The sequence below is a fragment of the Micropterus salmoides genome, unplaced genomic scaffold, assembly GCF_014851395.1.
Source record: "Micropterus salmoides isolate LMB-PRFRI ecotype aquatic unplaced genomic scaffold, ASM1485139v1 Ms_hic_scaffold_7, whole genome shotgun sequence".
Lineage (NCBI taxonomy): Eukaryota > Metazoa > Chordata > Actinopteri > Centrarchiformes > Centrarchidae > Micropterus > Micropterus salmoides.
In genome coordinates, this window is record NW_024044459.1 from 37702163 (window position 1) to 37724996 (window position 22834).

The window sequence follows — 22834 nt, forward strand, 5'->3', positions numbered from 1 at the left end:
GAAGCACTGTGCTGATCAGCTGTCTCCGGTGTTCACAGACATCTTTAACACCTCACTGGAGACATGCCATGTGCCAGCCTGCTTCAAAGCCTCCATCATCATCCCTATCCCCAAGAAACAAGGACCACAGGACTAAACCACTGCAGACTCGTCACCCTGACCACTCTGGAAATTACGTCTTTTGAGTACCTTGTGTTGTCCCACCTCAAATCCATCACAGAACAACTCCTTGACCCCCTGCAGTTCGCCTACAGAGCCAACAGATCTGTAGACTATGCAGTAAACATGGCCCTTCACTACATCCTCCAGCACCTGGACTCCCTAGGAACCTATGTCAGGATCCTGTTTGTGAATTTCAGCTCTGCTATCAATACCATAATCCCAGGTCTGCTGCAAAAGAAGCTGGAAAAACATGTCTCAGACTCTCAGCCACCAGTCCAGCGAGATCATGAAGTTTGCGGACGACACCACCCTCACTGGGCTCATCTTTTTGGCGGGGATGAGTCCACCTACAGGTGGGAGACTGACCATCAGGGGACCTGGTGCAGCCTGAGCTACCTGGAGCTGAATACTCCTGAAACTGTGGAGTTGGTCTCCCGGGACTTTAAGTGGGAGCTGAACATCACCTCCCTCACCAAGAAGGCCCAGCAGAGGATGCACTTCCTGCAGCAGCTGAAGAAGTTCAGCCTGCAAAAGACAATGGTGCACTACACCATCACGGAGTCCATTCTCACCTCCTCCATCACCATCTGGTACGCTGCTGCCAGGGACAAGGACAGATTGCAGCGTACCATTCGCTCTGCAGAGAAGGCGACTGGCTGCATTCTGCCATCCCTCCATGAAAGATTGTGGCCGACACTCCCCTCCGGCAGGCGGCTGCGGTCCATTAGGACCAAAACCTCACGCCACAAGAACACTTTCCTCATGTCAGCCGCCTCATCAACAAGGCCTGGGACACCGGCTGACACCGACGCAGTACCCCCCCTAACATTACTCTGTACTCATACTGTACATTTTTGCACATGTGACTCTGATGTAAATATTCTGCACATCTCTGCACTACCTGATGTAAATAACAGCCATATTGTACATATCCTTTATTATTCCTTTACTTCTTATCGGCAATTTTATATATGATTCTTGACCTGAAGTGCTTGGTTTATCTTTCAAATATTTTCTGCCTACTATGTTTATTGTTATGCACCAAAGCAAATTCCTCGTGTGTGTAAACCTGCGTGGCTGTAAAGCTGATTCTGATGATTCTCAGGCAACTTCTGAAGCATCTTTCTTCTCTGATTTCTAAGTGGATATTGATTTCTTTCTGTTTAAACATAAAATGTACTTTCTGTAATTCAAATGCTGCATCTTTGTTTAAAATCTTTAAATGTTGTGAATGATGATAAAGACGCAGAATAAAAAATGGAAATGAGCAAATCTTGAATATTGTAAGTTCTTAGTATTACAGATTAAACAGGTTATAGAAGTGAAACTGCCGTCTGATGGATGGAGGGGTGAACACACACACATTGTTAGATAAACACACATGATGTGCAGCACAGGCGTGGCCTCACGCTGAGTGTTCAGTATATAGCTGACCTTGGTCTCTCTCTCCTCCAGCAGCGTCTCCAGTCTCTTCTGAGCGGCTCGTCCTTCGTGGTCGTCGCTGACGATCAGGATGATGTGGTTCCACCTGAACTCCCTCATCAGGTCGAACCAGACGTGAGCCTGGTGGGAGTACGGAGGCACCGTCCTCAGGAACGACAGGTGGATGCTCTGAGGAAGAAAAGGAAGACTTGATGACTTCACTATCTGGTTCTTTTCAACCCGTTCTCATCCCAACTCCGCTTTGTCAACGCCCCTTGGCGATGCTTTTTAACGCCCTGGGTACCCTTTAGCATTCATTGTTGTCCCACCTGTCCACCCCAACCACCTCCTTACTCTGACTTTTTTGTTATATATAGTAGCTTTAGCTCTGAAGTAAAAGGCATTACAAAGCAAAGGAATGACAATGGGCTGTTCTTTTTCACGTGTCCTTCGAACAAATTTGATAATGTGGTAAGCGGGGTAAACTGAAGAAATGGTGGTTGAATTCCCCGCTGAGGTGGACAGTTTGAAAAGAAGTGGCCTTGCCTCCACAGCGCCGTCTGCTCAGTGGCCAGTCTGTTGCCATGTGGTTAAGCCAAACTTTGTTAGACTTTGTGGCCTTCATAGGAATCCAAAGAAGGTAGGAAAGACGGCCACTCTCACAAGATGGTCCCTGTTCCTGCAGGACGCGGCAGCTCATTTTAAAAACTGTGAAGAAGCAGTGCAGCAGATATGACAGGTCGCCATGGTAGCGACCTGTCAATCAGCTTGTAGCCCCGCCCTAAAGCCTCCCCTGCTTCCTGGTCTCTGTTCCTCTAAATGGGACCATAATTTACTAAATGAACATCATGCTGTGTTGAAGAAGACTTGAAACTAGCGACTGAGACCAGAAACTCATCAGGAAAGTGTTTACTGAGGGAATAAATCAGCTGACAAGTAGAAACATTTTCTTTCTGCAGCCGCTGGAGTCGCATGTAAACATGTAAATATTTCATCACTATCCTAAATCCTCTGGAATAAACTGGGAGTAACTGGAGCGTTGTTCACAGGGAGTGCTGGGATGTTCTGGGACTGATGACACTCAGTTATTTCATCAATATTGTAAACCTGAGAGTGGTTTCCTGTTCAATCACACATCAGAGAGAGTCTCTGAACTGGGACAAACTGGGAAACCTGCACTTAATGGAGCCTGAAGATGAAACAGGAGGGTCTGATATTCTGCATAAACACCTACCAGAGTCCGAATACCCAAATTCATCAAGTAAGACACTTCTTAACAGGGTCATTAAATCTTTTAGACCAAAAGACAATCAGGAACAAAAATACTGTTTAGTATTAAGAAGCACGACCGAGAACAGAATACAGAAAACAAACAGCACGATAAAATATTCACTTTATTACAAAATATTACAACAGGATAAAGTGAGAGAAAAGAAGATGCCCGAGATCGCCGGCTGTTCAGTCAGAAATATTTAAACAAACTATAAAAGATTGAAGCATCATTTCGGTTTCTGTTATTATCGTTAATTCTCACGTTCAGACTCAAACCAACGACATGTCAGTCTGTCTCTCGGTCCAGTCGGACTTCCTGTTTGTGGCTCTCAGCTCCGAGCCCATTAGTTCCTCCCGAAGACGTAACGCTTTAAAAACACCTCGCAAATATATAGTTTCATGTTTAAAAGACTCATATTATCCCAAAACAGCTGCCTGTGGTACTTTCTATCAGCATTTGTTGGCCTATTGACACACTTTCCAGTTGTGTTTCTTGTATATTCTTAGTTTGCCGTATCTCCGTAAAACAGTTAACTAAACCCAAACCGGCTGGAGGCCTTAGCCTGACCAACTTCCAACACGGTCACTGGGCCTCAAACTGTAACGCACTGATGTATTAGCAAGCTGCATATCCAGGTAAAGTTACCACCTCCACCCCTTCATGGTTTGGGATCAAACAGGATCTCTCTAAAAGAGTTCTCCCAGCTCTTCTCTTTTCACTAACCAAATCACCAGCAACTCTTACGGATAAGGACTTTATGTTTACGAGCTCTGAAACCTCTCAGAACCACGTCTCATGTCTGATTCAGGTACCTTGTCAGAGTAGATGGACATGCGTGTTGTCAGGCCGACCACGGGGATTCGATAGAAACCAGCGGTGTAGGAGACGGGAGTCGGAGTCAGATGGTCGTTGGACTGTGGAGGGTGACTGACCAGGATCGCATACACCTGAAGAGAAAGAAGAAAACATTTTAGTAATTCCCAAAGTAAAACCGGGGGTTTGTTTCAAACCTGTCTAATCGTCTGAAACTAGATGGTTTCAGACGATTTCATTCTTTATATGTTTCATCACATTTGTCAAATATGAGAGCAGGAGCACACCAAAGTCAGAAGAACGACTTCACAACGTGAACGTGAACGCACCGTGAGCTGCTGGCTGCAATTCACAACCTTCATCTCTAGATGCAACTAAAACTTACGCACTATAATTTACTTATTATTATTATTTTACCAGGCAAGTAAATTAGGAACAGTTTCTTATTTACAATAACGGCTTGGCAGGAGACAAAGGCCTTCTGTGGGAAAGGGTACTGGGATTAAATAAAAACATGAATAGACAGAGGACTTGGAGCAATAGTTGAATAATAAAAACAATCAAGATAGTAGCAGAGTGGCATATAACATAACACATAGCATCATATAAAGAAATTACAGGTTTCTGTAAATGAGTTTTCAGTGGTGACTAGAGTGGAGACTTTTATAGATTTTTGTTGTTGGTTCCAATCGTTGGCCTCGGCGAGCTGAAAGGCGGCGCAACCTAATGATGAAGTAGACATCCCACATACGGAGCAGTTAGGCCTAAGAGAGTTTTGTAAATGAGCATAAATGGATCTTGCGTCGAGTGTGAAGTGATGTCCAGTTTATGGAAATGTTCAGCGGGTTGCCCGTTAATCGGATCGGAAGGTTGGCGGTTCAATCCCCGGCTCCATGACAGGCCGGAGGGTAAAACTGTGTAAAGGGTATTGATGACCAATGGGACGCGTTTCACATCTAGTTACCTTTGATTTAGCGGGAGAGAAGGGGACGTTGGATTGAGATGTGGTTGAGTCAAACAGAGAGCCAGACTGAAGAGCTCTGTCGTTCGGCCTTTTGTCTGTGACAATGACATCAGTGTTGAGGGACGCTGGCCGCTGCAGACAGGATGGTCTGCTTCCCAGGCACTTAACTAATTTCCAAAACTTATTGGGATTAGAAAAACAAAGAGAAAACTGTTCCTCATAATAATCACTTTGGCCTCTGGGGCCGCCTGAGTAAACTTATCTGCCGGAATAATAACAGTCAGCCTGATTATTATTTAATCGAGCTTTTCACCATATTGAGTTTTTGTTGGCGGTGTAATTCAGCCAAGTCATGACTGAACCACGGTTTTTAGTTCTGATTTTCTTTATTGGGGCGTGCTTAATAATTCTGAAAAAGGTCCAAGCATCTTCAACTGAAGGGATCACGCCGATTCTAAATCCAATTTACAGAAATAAAAGCTCACTAAAGTTTTTCATTAAGCGTCTATAGCTGGTCAGAGCAGGGTAGAAAACACCAGCCTTGTACCTATCTGGATTATTTGTAAGGATAACATCTAGCAGAGCAGCAGATTCTAGGTGTTTTTGTCATTCCTTGTAGGATTGGTTATAATCTGAGAGAGGTTTAGCGAATCCCATTGCTGCAGAACCTGGGCAGGCGGATATAGCGTGTCACAATTTAGGTCACCTAACAGCACAAATTCTGATCTAGCGTAAGGTGCCAGAAGAGAGCTTAATGCAGGTAGAGCACAGGCTGGAGCTGGCGGCGGACGATAACACCCAGCAACATTCAGAGAAGAGTTTTCCGAGATTTTGACATCAAATTGTTTAGGTACAGACTTGGAGCAGACAACTGAACAGTGAAGATGTTCTTTGGTAAAGAACCACGTCTCGGTAATGAGAAACCCCTCAGGATTGGAGCTGTGAGCCCATACTTGTTCAGTTTTAGGTTATTAACTTCTAGTGTTCACATGCAGAAAACCCAAACGTTTAGGGGAGCAGAAATCATTCGAGTATTTAGATGCACATTTCCAGAAATGTGAATATATATATACATTTTATTTCTCCTCTTCTGGAAATGTGCATATGAAACCTGGCCCACATGTACAGAATATAATTATATTCTTCTGTTTCACTTTGGTCATGTAAACGTCAATAAAACACCTCTGAAGCACAGCTGCACTGATTAGTCGATTAATCCATTACCGACTGACAGAAAATGAATTCGCTTATGCATCAAGCTTCTCACATACAAAGCAAAAAATCCATCAGTTCATGGAGAAAATAATCAGCAGATTGATCCAGAATGAAAAGAAACAGTTCAGAATGAGCTCCAGCTCAACAACCGCAGCAGCAACATCCTGCTCTACATTAATGACGAGGAATAATAATCTGATAGGAGGAGATATGGTAGTACAACTGCAGTATTTTTACACTGTGGTATTAGTACTTTTCATGCAGTATTCTTCCTGCAGCGCTGCTGTGTGAGAGGGTGGAAACTGAAATCATTTCTACATCACATCACACGTGCAGAGAAGCAGCCTGCAGCGAACACACAGCCTTTATGTGTGCGCTGTCTCTATAATCCCACCATCCCTCCTCCGGGAGGACGGACGGATTACATCTCTGTTTCTGCAGAGAGAGAGGATGATAATCTGATGGTCTCTCTCTCTCTTCAATTCATTTAGCTTTATTGACAGGACGTTTTAGTTCAAGACAGAACGTCACATATTAACCATAAAATTATATAAAAAAGAAAATAAACTATAACTTGCCTTTTGATAAGCAATAACATTTTCTCCTGCCCCGGAACAGTTAATTAAATAACAAATTATAAAAATAATAATAATATTACAGTCATTTTATACAAAGTTTGAGCTGGTTGTTCAGTTCGTGGTGTGAGGAGATTCTCCCAGTGAGTCGGACACTTTCTGCTTCAGATGGAGTTTATCTGGGAAATGTCTTTCTGGACACTAAAGGTTAGCTCTGTCTCTACCTGTCCTCTGAGTTTCTACCCGTCCTCTGAGTTTCTACCTGTCCTCTGTCTCTGCCTGTCCTCTGAGTTTCTACCCGTCCTCTGAGTTTCTACCCGTCCTCTGAGTTTCTACCTGTCCTCTGAGTTTCTACCCGTCCTCTGAGTTTCTACCTGTCCTCTGTCTCTGCCTGTCCTCTGTGTTTCTACCCGTCCTCTGAGTTTCTACCTGTCCTCTGTGTTTCTACCCGTCCTCTGAGTTTCTACCTGTCCTCTGAGTTTCTACCCGTCCTCTGAGTTTCTACCTGTCCTCTGTCTCTGCCTGTCCTCTGAGTTTCTACCCGTCCTCTGAGTTTCTACCCGTCCTCTGAGTTTCTACCCGTCCTCTGAGTTTCTACCTGTCCTCTGAGTTTCTACCCGTCCTCTGAGTTTCTACCTGTCCTCTGAGTTTCTACCCGTCCTCTGAGTTTCTACCCGTCCTCTGAGTTTCTACCTGTCCTCTGTCTCTGCCTGTCCTCTGTCTCTGCCTGTCCTCTGAGTTTCTACCCGTCCTCTGAGTTTCTACCCGTCCTCTGTGTTTCTACCCGTCCTCTGAGTTTCTACCCGTCCTCTGAGTCTCTCCTCCTCTGGTAGCCAGCTCTGTCTGTGACCTCTCTTCACTCAGTCTGTATGTTGTCAACATTTGTCTTAGTTTAGGACATTTTATTGTGCTCAGGTAATTTGCCAGTGTGAATTCTCTTCATCAGATCAGATAACATTGGAATTTACTTTGTGTTTTGGTCGTTTCTTTTTTCTTTCTGCTTGCTGATAATTTGGTTTGGTCTGCTTGAGTTGGTGTTGCTGTCCTGAGGCTGTTGGGGACTTGTTACTGCAGAGAGCCTCAGAACCAGCTGGCTGAGGGGACTCTTCTCTGGTTTCAGCTCCTGGTATGTCAGGGCTTTGTGATGATATGTCTGGGGGTTAACTGATTTTAAGTGATTGTAAAATTTAAGTGATCCTTTCTGTATTTTTAGTAGGAGGGGGTTTTGGCTGAGCTCTGCTCTGCACAGGTTATTTGGTGTTTATCTCTGCACCTGCAGGATGCTCTTACAGAACTCAGTATGGAAAGATTCTATGATTGTTTTATCCCATTTGTCAAATTCATTATTTAGTTATAGGTTCTAGTACAATCTGGAACATTTTTAGCCCGATTTCAATTGGAATATAGATTTTAATGTCTTTGTATGTCATTGAAAGCTCTCCTCAGATCTCCCTCCCTCTACCTCTGTCTCTGATGGTCTCCCCCCCCCCCCCTCTCTCTCCCTCCCCCCCCCTCTCTCTCCAACAAAGCCTCTGTCCGACCAGTCGACGCCATATTGGCCTCATTTCTTCTGCAAAGGCAACGCGTTACTGAAGGATGTGAAAATGTTTTTTTCTCTGCTCGTCTTTCTGTCGGAGTGCAGTCATGTTCACCTCATTAATGAACTCCTACAGGTTGTAACTTCCTATAAAAACTAAAAGCCTTTAAGAGGCTGTAGCAGCGTAAATCCTGCCTCTTAATGTGAAACGTCTAAATGTCCCAGGTGAGATTACAGCACAGGTGAGACCACTGTGACGTACTTTCAGTCTGTAAATCTGTTTCTTTCTGACATTCGGTTGCGTGCTCTCATCGTGGCACTCTTGTCAGTGAATAATATGCATGCCGTGAACTGAGGACAACCTAGACTGGTAGATTATTGTTCTGTAAAATTTTCAAATTATTATTATTTTTTGTTATTGTTCCTTTATTTGTTATTTTATTTCACATTTGATGCTGATTTTTTAGTAGTTGTTTTTTGTCTATTAATATACACACCCTCACAAACACATTTACTGCTTTTTTAATTTATTTTTAATATTCTTTAAACACACACACAGTTTTATTTATTTATTTTTTATTATTATTTTACACATAAAAACACACATTTACTGTTTTATTTATTTATTTTTAATAATGAACTGAATAATGAATTTTATAAATGAACTGCAAAAAAGGAATTGTTCTTTTCTAATTTATTTGTAGCTTTGGCAATATTGTTGTTTTACATTCATGCCAATGAAGCTGAATAGAATAACAATAATGCTCAGAGCTACATATAGTTGCCATGATGCTTTGGAGGATTTCATCATTAAGTATAATGGACCACAGCTAAGTTCAGTGGTTCTCTTCTGTCACCACCTCCCTTCCGGCCCGTTCTCGTTCCCAGAGAGCCAAATGGCTACGCTTTGTTTACCGAGTGCCAATTAATGAAAGGCGGTTAGCGCACATTAACCACATTTATAAAGACAACGCTAACTGGTTAGGTTTGGTCTCCTGATTTAAACTATGATGTCTGGAGGTGCGCTGATCACACTCATAGCTTGTCATCTAGATTTGGCTCCTGTGATACTGAAGGAAACTTAAAAACAAAGATTCTCAGGCAGGTTCTGCAGTCTCTCTTTTCGAGAAAGTGATTTATTACTTTAATTGTAATGAAGATCTGATTGACTGATGTGTGATGAGACGTGAAGTCAAAATAAAACAGAATCTGATCTGAGAGCAGCTGTATCGCAGCAGAGACTTCGGGACGACGAGCTAAAATGGGCGGACGGTGAGAATAAAGACAGACGAGACGTCTCAGACTGAAGCGGCAGAACGCGCCGGTGTGTTCGGTTCAGCGGCTGCTTGTTTATTTTTATTCCTCTTTAATCACAGATTCAGAGCTGAAGGTGGCAAACAGGCAGGTTTATTTCTGGAAACGCTGTTATGTTTTTATCATCGTGTCAGTTTGACTGTGACAAAGGCTGATCGTTAAACTGACAAAAAAGATTCACTGATTAACAAAAACAACACCTGCAGTAAATTAATACTCCATTATTATTTAAATCAGTATACTTACTACCAGTTTAATTAAGTTATTTGGTTTCATGAGAAAATGGGTGAGCAGCTGCACAGATGTTTCACATTAAAAGCCCTCCGTTGGCTTTTAATGTGAAACATCAGCAGTTCAGCTCTCACATCTGACTGTTGTGGTTTTGTATGTTTCCTGTTTTATTCTGTCAACTCCTTCCTTTACTTCCTGTCTCCACTCTCTGTGTTATGTTTCTGCTTCTCGGTTTGTTGAAACAGTCGCAGTTAGGTTAGGTGTAGGAAAACACAGAGGTTCGGATTAAAATAAGAAAATTCGACACGTTCTCACTCGTTGTCACATATGGACACAGGTTTGTGACGCACTGCGGATCCCTGTAGCGTCATAGTTCCACGCAGCAGGGGAAACCCTGTAGCGTCAGGTAAATGAAAAGACTGAGCAAGGAGGTGGTTGGGGTGGATGGAGGGCCACAACCCGGACTTTGAACCACAAGACATGGGTTTGTGTCATGTGTGAAACAAAAAGTCAACATTAAATGTTTTAGTTACGTAAATTGCGGGAGTTAACTTACGTGTTAACTGACGCACGTAGTTATTTTAACCCAAAACCATGACCTTTTCCTAACCTTAACCAAGTACCTTTTGCGCCTAAACCTAACCAAACTGCAACGATTCATAACTTTAATAACGTGCTGTTTGAAAATGGTGATGTTTCAAAACGCTAGCGTTTTATTTTGAAAGTCTAACCGGATATATTTATTGTTACTAAGTGTTGCTAACTTGACCGCGGAGCCCTAAATGTCTAAAAATGACGCTAAATGGGTACCCAGGGCGTTAAAATGTGACGCCAAAGGGCCTTGACCCAACGAGTCGGGAGTGAGGATGTGTTGTAGCATCATAGTTCCCCCTAATCCCTAGAGTTTTGAACGCTATAGCTCGGTTAGGGATATTTAACAGAAAAGTCAGAGTAAGGAGGAGGTTGGGGTGGACGTGCATCAACATTGCACCTCGATTACAAATATTGAACGATTTAGTTTCTGAATGTTGTTTTTTCACTGACAAGGTCTGTACAGTAAACATGCTCAACTATTAAAGCTGAGTTCATCTATTCACAGATTTATTCATTAGGCTCTAAGCGTTAATTAATAAGGTAATGTTGACGTGCACATTATGCTTCCCCCTGTATTCGGCGCGTTGCCGCTGCTGAGTTATGACCGTTGCTACTACAATTTCAGTCAATTAAGCTCTGAGTTTCGGTTTTAATTACTTACTTAATGGAGGGCTAGAAAGCAAACTTTCACCCAGGCTTTTGTTTCCTATGTGAAACAAAAAGTCAGCATTAAATGTTTTTATTGAAGTTACGAAGGTTAGATAAGTAGAGTGAGTAACGTTCTTTAAGTTAAAACTCAAAATAACTTCTTAACGTTTACTTGGTTAAACACGGGACTCGAACGCCGTTTTCCTGAGTGTAAGTTTGGGGTTTGACCCATCCTGCCTCGTGGACTAACGCGTCACCTGACTTCCTCCTTTGGGAGCGTGAGCGTCCACTAGAGGGCGCTGCCACCAACGTGAATACACGGTGGGTGTTTTTCTGATGAGGACGGTCTCTAATATTTGGGTAGTTAGAAATACGTTTATAGTGTTTGTGGCGTTACATGAGAAGATGGCCGCCGCTGTCGTAGCTTCATATTTACTCAGTGTGAACAGAGAGAAGCTGAATACTAGCTGTACGTGCGTTGGGCGCCCTCACCTGGTTGGAGATGAGGTCTTCGCAGACGGAGAGCGCCATCTGGATGGCGTTGGGTTTGTGAGTGACAGAGATGGCGTTCATCTTGAACTTGTCCCTCCCGTACAGCGCGTTGGCCTGGCTCACCGCCTCCTTGAACACCTGCTCGTAGCGCTTCTGGCTCAGCACGGCGCCGACGTTCACCAGCCGAGGCTCGCAGCCGCCACGGGCCACTGAGCAGCACTGCAGGACGGTGAGGAGCAGCATCCCCCGGAGCTCCACTGAGGAGGAGAAGGAGGAGGTGGTTAGAGAGAGAGAGGAGGAGGCTAGAGAGAGAGAGAGGAGGAGGAGGTTAGAGAGAGAGGAGGAGGAGGAGGAGGAGGAGGTTAGAGAGAGGAGGAGGAGGAGGAGGAGGAGGTTAGAGAGAGAGAGGAGGAGGCTAGAGAGAGAGAGAGAGGAGGAGGAGGTTAGAGAGAGAGGAGGAGGAGGAGGAGGAGGAGGTTAGAGAGAGAGAGGGAGGAGGAAGAGGAGGAGGAGGAGGTGGTTAGAGAGAGAGAGGAGGAGGCTAGAGAGAGAGAGAGAGGAGGAGGAGGTTAGAGAGAGAGGAGGAGGAGGTTAGAGAGAGAGAGGGAGGAGGAAGAGGAGGAGGAGGAGGAGGTTAGAGAGGGAGGAGGAGGTTAGAGAGGGAGGAGGATGAGGAGGTGGTTAGAGAGGGAGGAGGTGGTTAGAGAGGGAGGAGGAGGTTAGAGGAGGAGGAGGAGGTTAGAGAGAGAGGAGGAGGAGGAGGAGGAGGAGGTTAGAGAGAGAGAGGAGGAGGCTAGAGAGAGAGAGAGAGGAGGAGGAGGTTAGAGAGAGAGGAGGAGGAGGTTAGAGAGAGAGAGGGAGGAGGAAGAGGAGGAGGAGGAGGTGGTTAGAGAGAGAGAGGAGGAGGCTAGAGAGAGAGAGAGAGGAGGAGGAGGTTAGAGAGAGAGGAGGAGGAGGTTAGAGAGAGAGAGGGAGGAGGAAGAGGAGGAGGAGGAGGAGGTTAGAGAGAGAGAGGAGGAGGAGGTTAGAGAGGGAGGAGGATGAGGAGGAGGTTAGAGAGACAGAGAGAGAGGAGGAGGAGGTTAGAGAGAGAGGAGGACGAGGAGGTGGTTAGAGAGGGAGGAGGAGGAGGTTAGAGAGAGAGAGGGAGGAGGAAGAGGAGGAGGAGGAGGAGGTTAGAGAGAGAGAGGAGGAGGAGGTTAGAGAGGGAGGAGGATGAGGAGGAGGTTAGAGAGACAGAGAGAGAGGAGGAGGAGGTTAGAGAGAGAGGAGGACGAGGAGGTGGATAGAGAGGGAGGAGGACGAGGAGGTGGTTAGAGAGGGAGGAGGAGGTTAGAGAGGGAGGAGGACGAGGAGGAGGTTAGAGAGGGAGGAGAAGATTACAGAGGGAGGAGGATGAGGAGGTGGTTAGAGAGGGAGGTGGTTAGAGAGGGAGGAGGAGGTTAGAGAGGGAGGTGGTTAGAGAGGGAGGAGGAGGTTAGAGAGGGAGGAGGACGAGGAGGAGGTTAGAGAGGGAGGAGAAGATTACAGAGGGAGGAGGATGAGGAGGTGGTTAGAGAGGGAGGTGGTTAGAGAGGGAGGAGGACGAGGAGGAGGTTAGAGAGGGAGGAGGAGGTTAGAGAGAGAGGAGGTTAGAGAGGGAGGAGGTGGTTAGAGAGGGAGGAGGAGGTTAGAGAGGGAGGAGGAGGTTAGAGAGGGAGGAGGTTAGATCAGAAAAGCCTCTCGCCAACGCCGTCTCTTAGGAAACCAACTGCAAAATGACCACGATGTTCATGTTCTGGGAGGACAGATGGTTCAAAGAGGAGCGAGAGACGCCATTTAGACCTGAGTAGAGAGACCGCCTCTCAACGGGGGAGGAGGTTAGAGAGGGAGGAGGACGTTAGAGAGGGAGGACGAGGAGGAGGAGGTTAGAGAGAGAGGAGGAGGAGGAGGAGGTTAGAGAGAGAGAGGGAGGAGGAAGAGGAGGAGGAGGAGGAGGTTAGAGAGAGAGGACGAGGAGGTTAGAGAGAGAGGAGGAGGAAGAGGAGGTTAGAGAGAGAGAGGGAGGAGGAAGAGGAGGAGGAGGTTAGAGAGGGAGGAGGAGGTTAGAGAGGGAGGAGGATGAGGAGGAGGTTAGAGAGACAGAGAGAGAGGAGGAGGAGGTTAGAGAGAGAGGAGGACGAGAAGGTGGTTAGAGAGGGAGGAGGTGGATAGAGAGGGAGGAGGACGAGGAGGTGGTTAGAGAGGGAGGAGGAGGTTAGAGAGGGAGGAGGACGAGGAGGAGGTTAGAGAGGGAGGAGAAGATTACAGAGGGAGGAGGATGAGGAGGTGGTTAGAGAGGGAGGAGAAGATTACAGAGGGAGGAGGATGAGGAGGTGGTTAGAGAGGGAGGAGGACGAGGAGGAGGTTAGAGAGGGAGGAGAAGATTACAGAGGGAGGAGGATGAGGAGGTGGTTAGAGAGGGAGGTGGTTAGAGAGGGAGGAGGAGGTTAGAGAGAGAGGACGAGGAGGTTAGAGAGAGAGGAGGAGGAAGAGGAGGTTAGAGAGAGAGAGGGAGGAGGAAGAGGAGGAGGAGGTTAGAGAGAGAGAGGAGGAGGAGGTTAGAGAGGGAGGAGGATGAGGAGGAGGTTAGAGAGACAGAGAGAGAGGAGGAGGAGGTTAGAGAGAGAGGAGGACGAGAAGGTGGTTAGAGAGGGAGGAGGTGGTTAGAGAGGGAGGAGGACGAGGAGGTGGTTAGAGAGGGAGGAGGAGGTTAGAGAGGGAGGAGGACGAGGAGGAGGTTAGAGAGGGAGGAGAAGATTACAGAGGGAGGAGGATGAGGAGGTGGTTAGAGAGGGAGGAGAAGATTACAGAGGGAGGAGGATGAGGAGGTGGTTAGAGAGGGAGGAGGACGAGGAGGAGGTTAGAGAGGGAGGAGAAGATTACAGAGGGAGGAGGATGAGGAGGTGGTTAGAGAGGGAGGTGGTTAGAGAGGGAGGAGGAGGTTAGAGAGGGAGGTGGTTAGAGAGGGAGGAGGAGGTTAGAGAGGGAGGAGGACGAGGAGGAGGTTAGAGAGGGAGGAGAAGATTACAGAGGGAGGAGGATGAGGAGGTGGTTAGAGAGGGAGGTGGTTAGAGAGGGAGGAGGACGAGGAGGAGGTTAGAGAGGGAGGAGGTGGTTAGAGAGAGAGGAGGAGGAAGAGGAGGTAGAGAGAGAGAGGAGGAGGAAGAGGAGGAGGAGGTTAGAGAGAGAGAGGAGGAGGAGGTTAGAGAGGGAGGAGGATGAGGAGGAGGTTAGAGAGACAGAGAGAGAGGAGGAGGAGGTTAGAGAGAGAGGAGGACGAGAAGGTGGTTAGAGAGGGAGGAGGTGGATAGAGAGGGAGGAGGACGAGGAGGTGGTTAGAGAGGGAGGAGGAGGTTAGAGAGGGAGGAGGACGAGGAGGAGGTTAGAGAGGGAGGAGAAGATTACAGAGGGAGGAGGATGAGGAGGTGGTTAGAGAGGGAGGTGGTTAGAGAGGGAGGAGGAGGTTAGAGAGGGAGGTGGTTAGAGAGGGAGGAGGAGGTTAGAGAGGGAGGAGGACGAGGAGGAGGTTAGAGAGGGAGGAGAAGATTACAGAGGGAGGAGGATGAGGAGGTGGTTAGAGAGGGAGGTGGTTAGAGAGGGAGGAGGACGAGGAGGAGGTTAGAGAGGGAGGAGGTGGTTAGAGAGAGAGGAGGTTAGAGAGGGAGGAGGTGGTTAGAGAGGGAGGAGGAGGAGGAGGAGGTTAGAGAGGGAGGAGGTGGTTAGAGAGAGAGGAGGTTAGAGAGGGAGGAGGTGGTTAGAGAGGGAGGAGGAGGTTAGAGAGGGAGGAGGTGGTTAGAGAGGGAGGAGGAGGTTAGAGAGGGAGGAGGTTAGATCAGAAAAGCCTCTCGCCAACGCCGTCTCTTAGGAAACCAACTGCAAAATGACCACGATGTTCATGTTCTGGGAGGACAGATGGTTCAAAGAGGAGCGAGAGACGCCATTTAGACCTGAGTAGAGAGACCGCCTCTCAACGGGAGAGGTGGTTAGAGGGAGGAGGAGGTTAGAGAGGGAGGACGAGGAGGAGGAGGTTAGAGAGGGAGGAGGACGTTAGAGAGAGAGGAGGTTAGAGAGGGAGGAGGACGTTAGAGAGGGAGGACAGATGGTTCAAAGAGGAGCGAGAGACGCTATTTAGACCTGAGTAGAGAGACCGCCTCTCAACGGGAGAGGAGGTTAGAGAGGGAGGAGGACGTTAGAGAGGGAGGACAGATGGTTCAAAGAGGAGCGAGAGACGCCATTTAGACCTGAGTAGAGAGACCACCTCTCAACGGGGGAGGAGGTTAGAGAGGGAGGAGGAGGTTAGAGAGGGAGGAGGAGGTTAGAGAGAGAGGAGGTTAGAGAGGGAGGAGGTGGTTAGAGAGGGAGGACAGATGGTTCAAAGAGGAGCGAGAGACGCTATTAGACCTGAGTAGAGAGACCGCCTCTCAACGGGGGAGGAGGTTAGAGAGGGAGGAGGAGGTTAGAGAGGGAGGACAGATGGTTCAAAGAGGAGCGAGAGACGCCATTTAGACCTGAGTAGAGAGACCGCCTCTCAACGGGGGAGGAGGTTAGAGAGGGAGGAGGAGGTTAGAGAGGGAGGAGGAGGTTAGAGAGGGAGGAGGTGGTTAGAGAGGGAGGAGGAGGTTAGAGAGGGAGGACAGATGGTTCAAAGAGGAGCGAGAGACGCCATTTAGACCTGAGTAGAGAGACCGCCTCTCAACGGGGGAGGAGGTTAGAGAGGGAGGAGGAGGTTAGAGAGGGAGGAGGAGGTTAGAGAGGGAGGAGGACGTTAGAGAGGGAGGAGGAGGTTAGAGAGGGAGGAGGACGTTAGAGAGGGAGGAGGACGTTAGAGAGGGAGGACAGATGGTTCAAAGAGGAGCGAGAGACGCCATTTAGACCTGAGTAGAGAGACCGCCTCTCAACGGGGGAGGAGGTTAGAGAGGGAGGAGGACGTTAGAGAGGGAGGAGGAGGTTAGAGAGGGAGGACAGATGGTTCAAAGAGGAGCGAGAGACGCCATTTAGACCTGAGTAGAGAGACCGCCTCTCAACGGGGGAGGAGGTCTGGGAACCACTTTCATCGCTGTCCTTTCATCTATTCCCAGGAGACTGAACAAACCCTCACATCTCACGACGACAACAGTCGTTCAGACCTCAGGTGACCCCGACGACCACGACCGTCGTCACGGCAGCCAGGAGCATCACCGTGACAATGACCCCACTGAGGTCGACTAGACAGAACGTGCCCCAACACCACTCATCACATGTCAAGACCCCTTGGCGTCGCCTCTTCCCCCCTTTAGCGTCTTTTTGACGTGTAAGCCTCAGCGGTCACGTTAGCAAGAATAAATATGCAACGTCCTGTTAGCCTTTCAAAATAAAACTGCTGGTTCACATTGTGAAACTTCGTAATTAGGTTAAGTCCTGATTTGGCTTCTGTGACTCAAATAAAAACATTTAGATTTTGACTTTTTGCTTCACGCGGAAAACAAAAAACAGTTTTTTCCATAGCTTTAGTGCCTAAATGCTAAAGGGTGTTGACAAAGCGCCCAATACGTCCCGACGCCAAAAAATATAGCACCAACAAAACGGTGGAGCGCAACAGAAAACTACGCAGGACCAACTTTGAAGAATCCTAACTCTAACATGAACCTGTCGACAGTCTGCTGCTGGCGTTACGGCTCGTTAGCTTAGCTCAGTCGCTAACAGGACGCTAAGTGCATTAAGGCGGGATCAGCACGACGTCCTCCTGCCTCGTGACCAGTTCTGACAGAGGAGCTTCAGTAGAGGTTGACAAAGACAGCTAATAAGCTACGCTAGCTTCCTCCGTGTTGGACTTTACGACCAATCAGAGGTCAGCAAACTCTTGACTGACACAAACTTTATTTACACCAACAAGCAAATCCTCAACTTTCGGTGGTTGCATCAGATCAACTGTCCCGCCTTCAAACATTAACACACCTGGTTGTCATTTTGGGAGTGACGGCAGCAGCGTCCAATCCTGTGGCTTGGAATGTGCGTGGTGGGCGTGGCTTCGCTTTTACATGACTCAGTCTTTTTAAATAGCCTAAACTTTATTCCCCATTTAAACTCCTGACTTTATTCTTCATTCAAGCCCAATTTTGTAAAATGTAAAAAAAAAAAAAAAATCAGATTAATCAGCATTTTAATACAAAAATTTAACAGGGCAGAAGAAAAAGAAATTCTGAGGGTCTGATGAATAAAAGAAGAAAGATGGTGTTTTTTTCATTAGTTTTTGCTTTTCTTTAAATAAAAAATCAATTTCAGAATAACAGACCCAGAGAATAAAGTGTGACTCACTGTTTGCTGCTTCTGATGGAAAATCTTTCTCTGGGGTCAGAATTCCGTTACAGAGCCGCGTCACCTCCCAGTATTCCCAGTGCCAGCCCGGTACCGGCAGCGGGTCGTCCTCCTCCTCCGGTCCGGTCCGGTGCCTCGGGGTCTTTCAGGTTAAAGGTGTTTGTCTTTTTTATTTTAAAGAAAGGAATGAAATTAAAGCCTGCGGCTCGGAGGATTAACTGATCTCTGATCGATGAAATGTTGTTTTTCATTCACAGTTTAAACCCGCTGACATTGTTGATCTGCTCTCGCGCTCCGTCCTGTTGATTCACCGTGTCTTCATCACGCGCCGCCTCTCTGGGAAATTAAATCATTTAAAACATCCCTGCTCTGCTCTTCTTCTTCTCCGGGGGATTCATCAGTCCGCGTTTGAAGCTCCGGTCCCGGTAACTCGGTGTCTGTCGGTTGATGCTCGCGGACTTTCAGATGACCTGAAGCTCGCGAGCCCGCGGTCCGTCCTTGGATCCTGACGCTCGCTCTCGCGGCCGCGCGGTCACAGACGGAGAAGACGACGTGCGGCCGCTGGAGCGCGGGCACGAGCTTCTCTCTGTGATGTTAGTGAATTAATGAAACCACACGTGCTCGTCCCCGCGAGCTCACAAAAAACGCCTTCACATTCTGAACAGTCACCTTAATAACCTCTGCCCACCTGTTCCTCACGTGACCCGCTTCAGCTAGTCCTTTATTTAGGCTCCCTCTAACATAATAATAATAATATTAATAACCATAAATATCGTTTATTTATTCAGCACTTTTCAAAAAACAGTGCTTACACAAGTGCAAAGAAAATAAAAAACATTAAAACGAACGAAATTAAGAAATTAAAATACAGTTAAAAGAAAAGACAAATCAATCATCCTTCTGCTCACCTACAAAGCTCTTAATGGTCCAACAGTAGCCTGGGAGCCAGAGCGTTCAGCTACCGAGCTCCTCTCCCGTAGAACCAGGTTCCAGTTTGGGTTCAGGAGACCAGCTCCACATTTAAGAGTATAGACTAAAAGTCCTGAACACAGCCGGCAGAACAGAAGTGGGTGTAGCCGCTGTGACGTCACCCGTTGGTTTGTGGCCTTTTTGTTTTTGGCCCGTCGCCATCTTGTTTTTTGAACCAGACGTGACCATATTTGGAGGAGAGGGTGGAGCTAGCTAGCTTGGTTAGCAAGGTGCATCTGTAATTCACGTTAGCTGTGATATTAGCTGGGAGGCTAATTTTTGTTAGCTACAAACAGGCTTAAAACAAAACGTTCTTACTGAAAAATGAGCGGCCGACTCCTGATGAGCTTTTTCAGCGGCGGTGGTTAAATGAACACAGAGCAGCGGATACGAGTCGCCTCTATCCTGCTTGACTTGTCGCCATGGTAGCGACCTGTCAATCAGCTTGTAGCCCCGCCCTAAAGCCTCCCCTGCTTCCTGGTCTCTGTTCCTCTAAATGGGACCATAATTTACTAAATGAACATCATGCTGTGTTGAAGAAGACTTGAAACTAGCGACCGAGACCATAAACTCATCAGGAAAGTGTTTACTGAGGGAATAAATCAGCTGAGACGTTGCCCTCTGCTGGCTGTTAGAGAGAACGCAGGTTTAAGTTTTTCAGACCTGTAGCTTCCTGCTTGGTCCTGAACATCCCTTAATCTGTGCAGACAATGCACGACTTTAGAAATCTTGTTGTTTCATTCCAACTCACACTGTACGAGTAAATCGACTGTGATGTGAAGCCAAAGCTCACGATGTAGGCGCTCACACTGTGCCAATAAAGATTTATTTAAAGGCTCTGAAGGACGCTAGAAGTTTGTTTGTTAGCAACAATGCTAACAGGGCAGAAACGCGCTGCCTTGCCCTGTGTGCGAAAACGTTTTAAAAAAGTGTGTATTGACCAGGGGGCTGGGAAGATGTGCAGAGTGAAATGGAGGTAAGCTAGCTACGTTTTACTGTACAGATTGTTAACTTGATAGCAAGCGTTGTGTTGCCATGGCACTTTCAGACGCCGTTCACCACTTTACACAGTCTTGTGCTTTCTCGTCCCTCTCCTCTCTCCTCCTATCACTTCCTGCAGGTGTTTCTGGCTCTGGCGCTGTGGAGTCTGGATCTGTGGTTGCGGGTCACCTGCTGCTACTATCATCATCATATTTTACCACTCATATCATTTTACATCTCTGTGTGTTCTCTCACCCCCCCTCACCCACATCTCCCCCCCACCCGGTCGAGGCAGATGGCCGCCCACCCTTGGTCCTGGATCTGCTCGAGGTTTCTGCCTCCTATAAAGGAAGGTTTTCCTTGCCTCTGTCACCAAGTGCTACAGTCTAAACCTGCTCTATATGAAAAGGGCCATGAGATGACTTTTGTTGTGCATTGCCGTCAATAAAATAAGACACTGTTCATCGTTTTTCTGTGTTTGTGTTTATACACACGCACACACACGGATATACTTAGCTGTATCTTCCATAAAAAACTTCTTTCTTTAGTGCTGCTTATTTTTTAAATCTATTTTAGATATTTGAATATTTGCTGTGTGTGCAGCATGTGAGGTTCAAAGCAGCAACATAAATAAATGTATGTTGATTGTCACATTTTGCCAGGTGTAGACCGTAGACTGTAGGTGTAGGCGTGGGAACAAAAGGACTGGCCCCAACACGCAGAGCAGGATCGGTTCTCACTGTTTTATTAACACACATTAAGAGCGGAGGGCAGACAGGAAACAATCCACAGACAGGTGCAGGCAAACATCCCATAATACACCCAGACATGGCAGAGTACCTCGGGGAACACAAGAAGACGATGGGAAGACACTGCTTCAAATGCACAGGAGGGAGGTGATTAACGAGACACAGGTGAAACCAATCAGGGAGGAGCAAACAATCACAAGGGGGAGGGCACACAAAATAAAACAGGAAATACAAAACTCAGAAGCGGGACATTGATTACCAAATTAAAAGTCTGTGCTTTTATTGAGAAGATAGAAACATGTGAATTGTTTTCAGGATGTCGGTGGAAAAAGACTGAAAGCATCAACGCGCTGAAGACGATGCGTCACGTGTGCACAAACGTAATGTAGCTCCATGCTGTTTTATTGTGTGCGTTGTTCAGGACATGTGACCTACGTGTGTTTGTCTGTGTGTCAGGTAAAGGTAAAGGGTCAGACCTGGGTTTGTTTTAGAGTCTGGGTCCTTGCTGTGTGATGCCCGGGTTCAAATCCAACCAATGGCCCTTTGCTGCGTGCCCGACTCGTCACATATGGACGCTCTTTATCGCCCTGGGTAATCTTTGGTGTTGTTTGGGACAAACTTAGCAAGAATTCATATTCAGCGTCCGGTTAGACTTTCACGTTGTCGCAGTTTGGTTAGGTTTCGGAAAAGATTGTGATTTGGGTTAGAACAGTAACTTACGCCAACAAAATAAAAACATTCAGTGTTGACTTTTTGTTTCACACAGGAGACAAACACCGGCCTCCTGGCTAAAAGTCCGGTTTCTGGCCCACTGGTCCACCCCAACCACGTCCACAGGTGACGCCTTGGGAGTGGGAACAGGTCGGCGTGACGCCTCTTCTCTCTCTCTCCCACATTTCCTGTATCTCTAAAAGTTGGTTAGAGAGGGTGAAACTGAATGAAGGTAAGTTATCAGAATCAGATTTATTTGCCAGGTATGTGTGCACATACGAGGAATCTGACTCTGGATTGTACATTGCTCACGATTAATAAAATCAAGCACAGGCTACAGTGTAGAAAACACAAATATACTATGAACGGAAACAAAAACAATGTAGGCAGATTGACAAATAGTGCAGTGAGCAGAGAGCAAAGTAAGTAAATTATTAGCATCGTTATTATGTACATGTCGGAGGTGGATGTGATATTCAGGTACACATGAACACAGTGTGATGAGTGTGAAGGACGCAGTATGAGCAGCTCTGAAACAGAGAATGGTGAAAAAATAATAAGTGTTAGTCGGTAAACAGCTGGCTGATTAGAGGCAGAGTCAGCTGTTCATCAGAGTGATGGCTTGTGGGAAGAAACTGTTGCTGAGTCTGTTGGTTTTGGCGTACAGTGCTCTGTAGCGCCAACCAGAGGGGAGGAGCTGGAACAGGTTGTGTCCGGGGTGAGATGGATCTGCACTGATGTTTCCTGCCCGTTTCCTGACTTTCCTGTTGAACGCCGAGCTGAAGTCCACGAACAGGATCCCTGCATGTGTCCCTGGAGAGTCGAGGTGTTGCAGGATGTGATGCAGACCCAAGTTGACAGCATCCTCCACTGACCTGTTAGCCCTGTAGGCAAACTGCAGGGGGTCCAGCAGGGGGCCTGTAATGTCCTTCAGGTGGGCCAGTCTTTCAAAGGACTTGATGTCAGGGCGACAGGCCTGTAGTCATTCAGTCCAGAGCTCCAGTGATCTGTTGAAGATCTGAGTGAAGATGGGGGCCAGCTGGTCTGCACAGATGGAGACACACCGTCTGGACCAGGAACCTTCCTGATCTCCTGCCGCACGTCCTCTTCACAGACCTCGAGTGCAGGTGAGGTTATGTTATTTATTGTGTCGACCACATGGATTTATATGAAAAGACATTTCTCAGATGTTAACTTCTAACAAAACACTGCAAATAAAATCATTTATCCAAAAGAGTAGATGTCAAATTCTTGGCACGGAGAACGAATATGCCGGTTTTTCTCAGTCGCTCTGGTGCATTTCTGGAATCATCCTTAAGATCTGCATAAACAGTTTGTTCAAACAGCAGCACACAGCGGATCACCTGCAGAGCCCGGGACAGAATCCTTCGTCTGTCTCTCAGCAACAAGTCCATCTTTCAAACCAGACGGTCAACATGTTCAGACATGCTGTCATATTATTATGGACTTTAAGGATTTTCAGGCTGAGGTCTGGATCCACTGCACTTTTTCTGTTCGACAGCTTTAACACAAAAGAAAGTCTAGACACGTTTAGAAAAACTGCTCGACAGATTCTGTTCAGCTGTTTTGCTCGTAGTGCCTTGATGTTTTGGGGGTCGGACTATCAGCCAGAACAACACTGCGATCAACGTGACATGTTGAGAATGTCGGAAACAGCAGATTGTTGAATGAGAAAGGTCTTTCATGACGAGGTGAGGATGTGGCGGCTGAACACTGAGACGGAGGCAAACTGGTAAAGCAGGTTCACTGTGGCGAGCTGTCTTTGTTCGCGTGTTGTGAATGTAAAAACATGAAGTGGACTTCCTGTTCACGGAGACGGTAAAACCAGAACGTCCTGCTGAGATCCAA

General features: G+C 46.9%; 2 protein-coding genes across 3 annotated transcripts in view; both read right to left on the minus strand.

Annotated features, from left to right (window-relative positions):
* Positions 1-18253, minus strand: part of grin1b (glutamate receptor, ionotropic, N-methyl D-aspartate 1b) — a 100726-nt gene extending 82473 nt beyond the window's left edge. Inside the window, exons 1-4 of one of the 2 annotated variants that reach the window (XM_038703252.1) lie at positions 17556-18253; positions 11241-11497; positions 3670-3804; positions 1597-1773 (exon numbers count right to left, since the gene is read on the minus strand). In XM_038703252.1, the coding sequence (XP_038559180.1) occupies positions 1597-1773; positions 3670-3804; positions 11241-11497; position 17556 (570 nt within the window). In that variant the 5' untranslated portion in view covers positions 17557-18253. The remainder of the gene's footprint in view (positions 1-1596; positions 1774-3669; positions 3805-11240; positions 11498-17555) is intronic. The other variant, XM_038703250.1, reaches the window with a different exon arrangement.
* The window catches only part of LOC119891504 (scavenger receptor cysteine-rich type 1 protein M160-like), a 1270577-nt gene that overhangs the window by 951833 nt on the left and 295910 nt on the right, over positions 1-22834 (minus strand). The gene's annotated exons all lie outside the window — the stretch shown is intronic.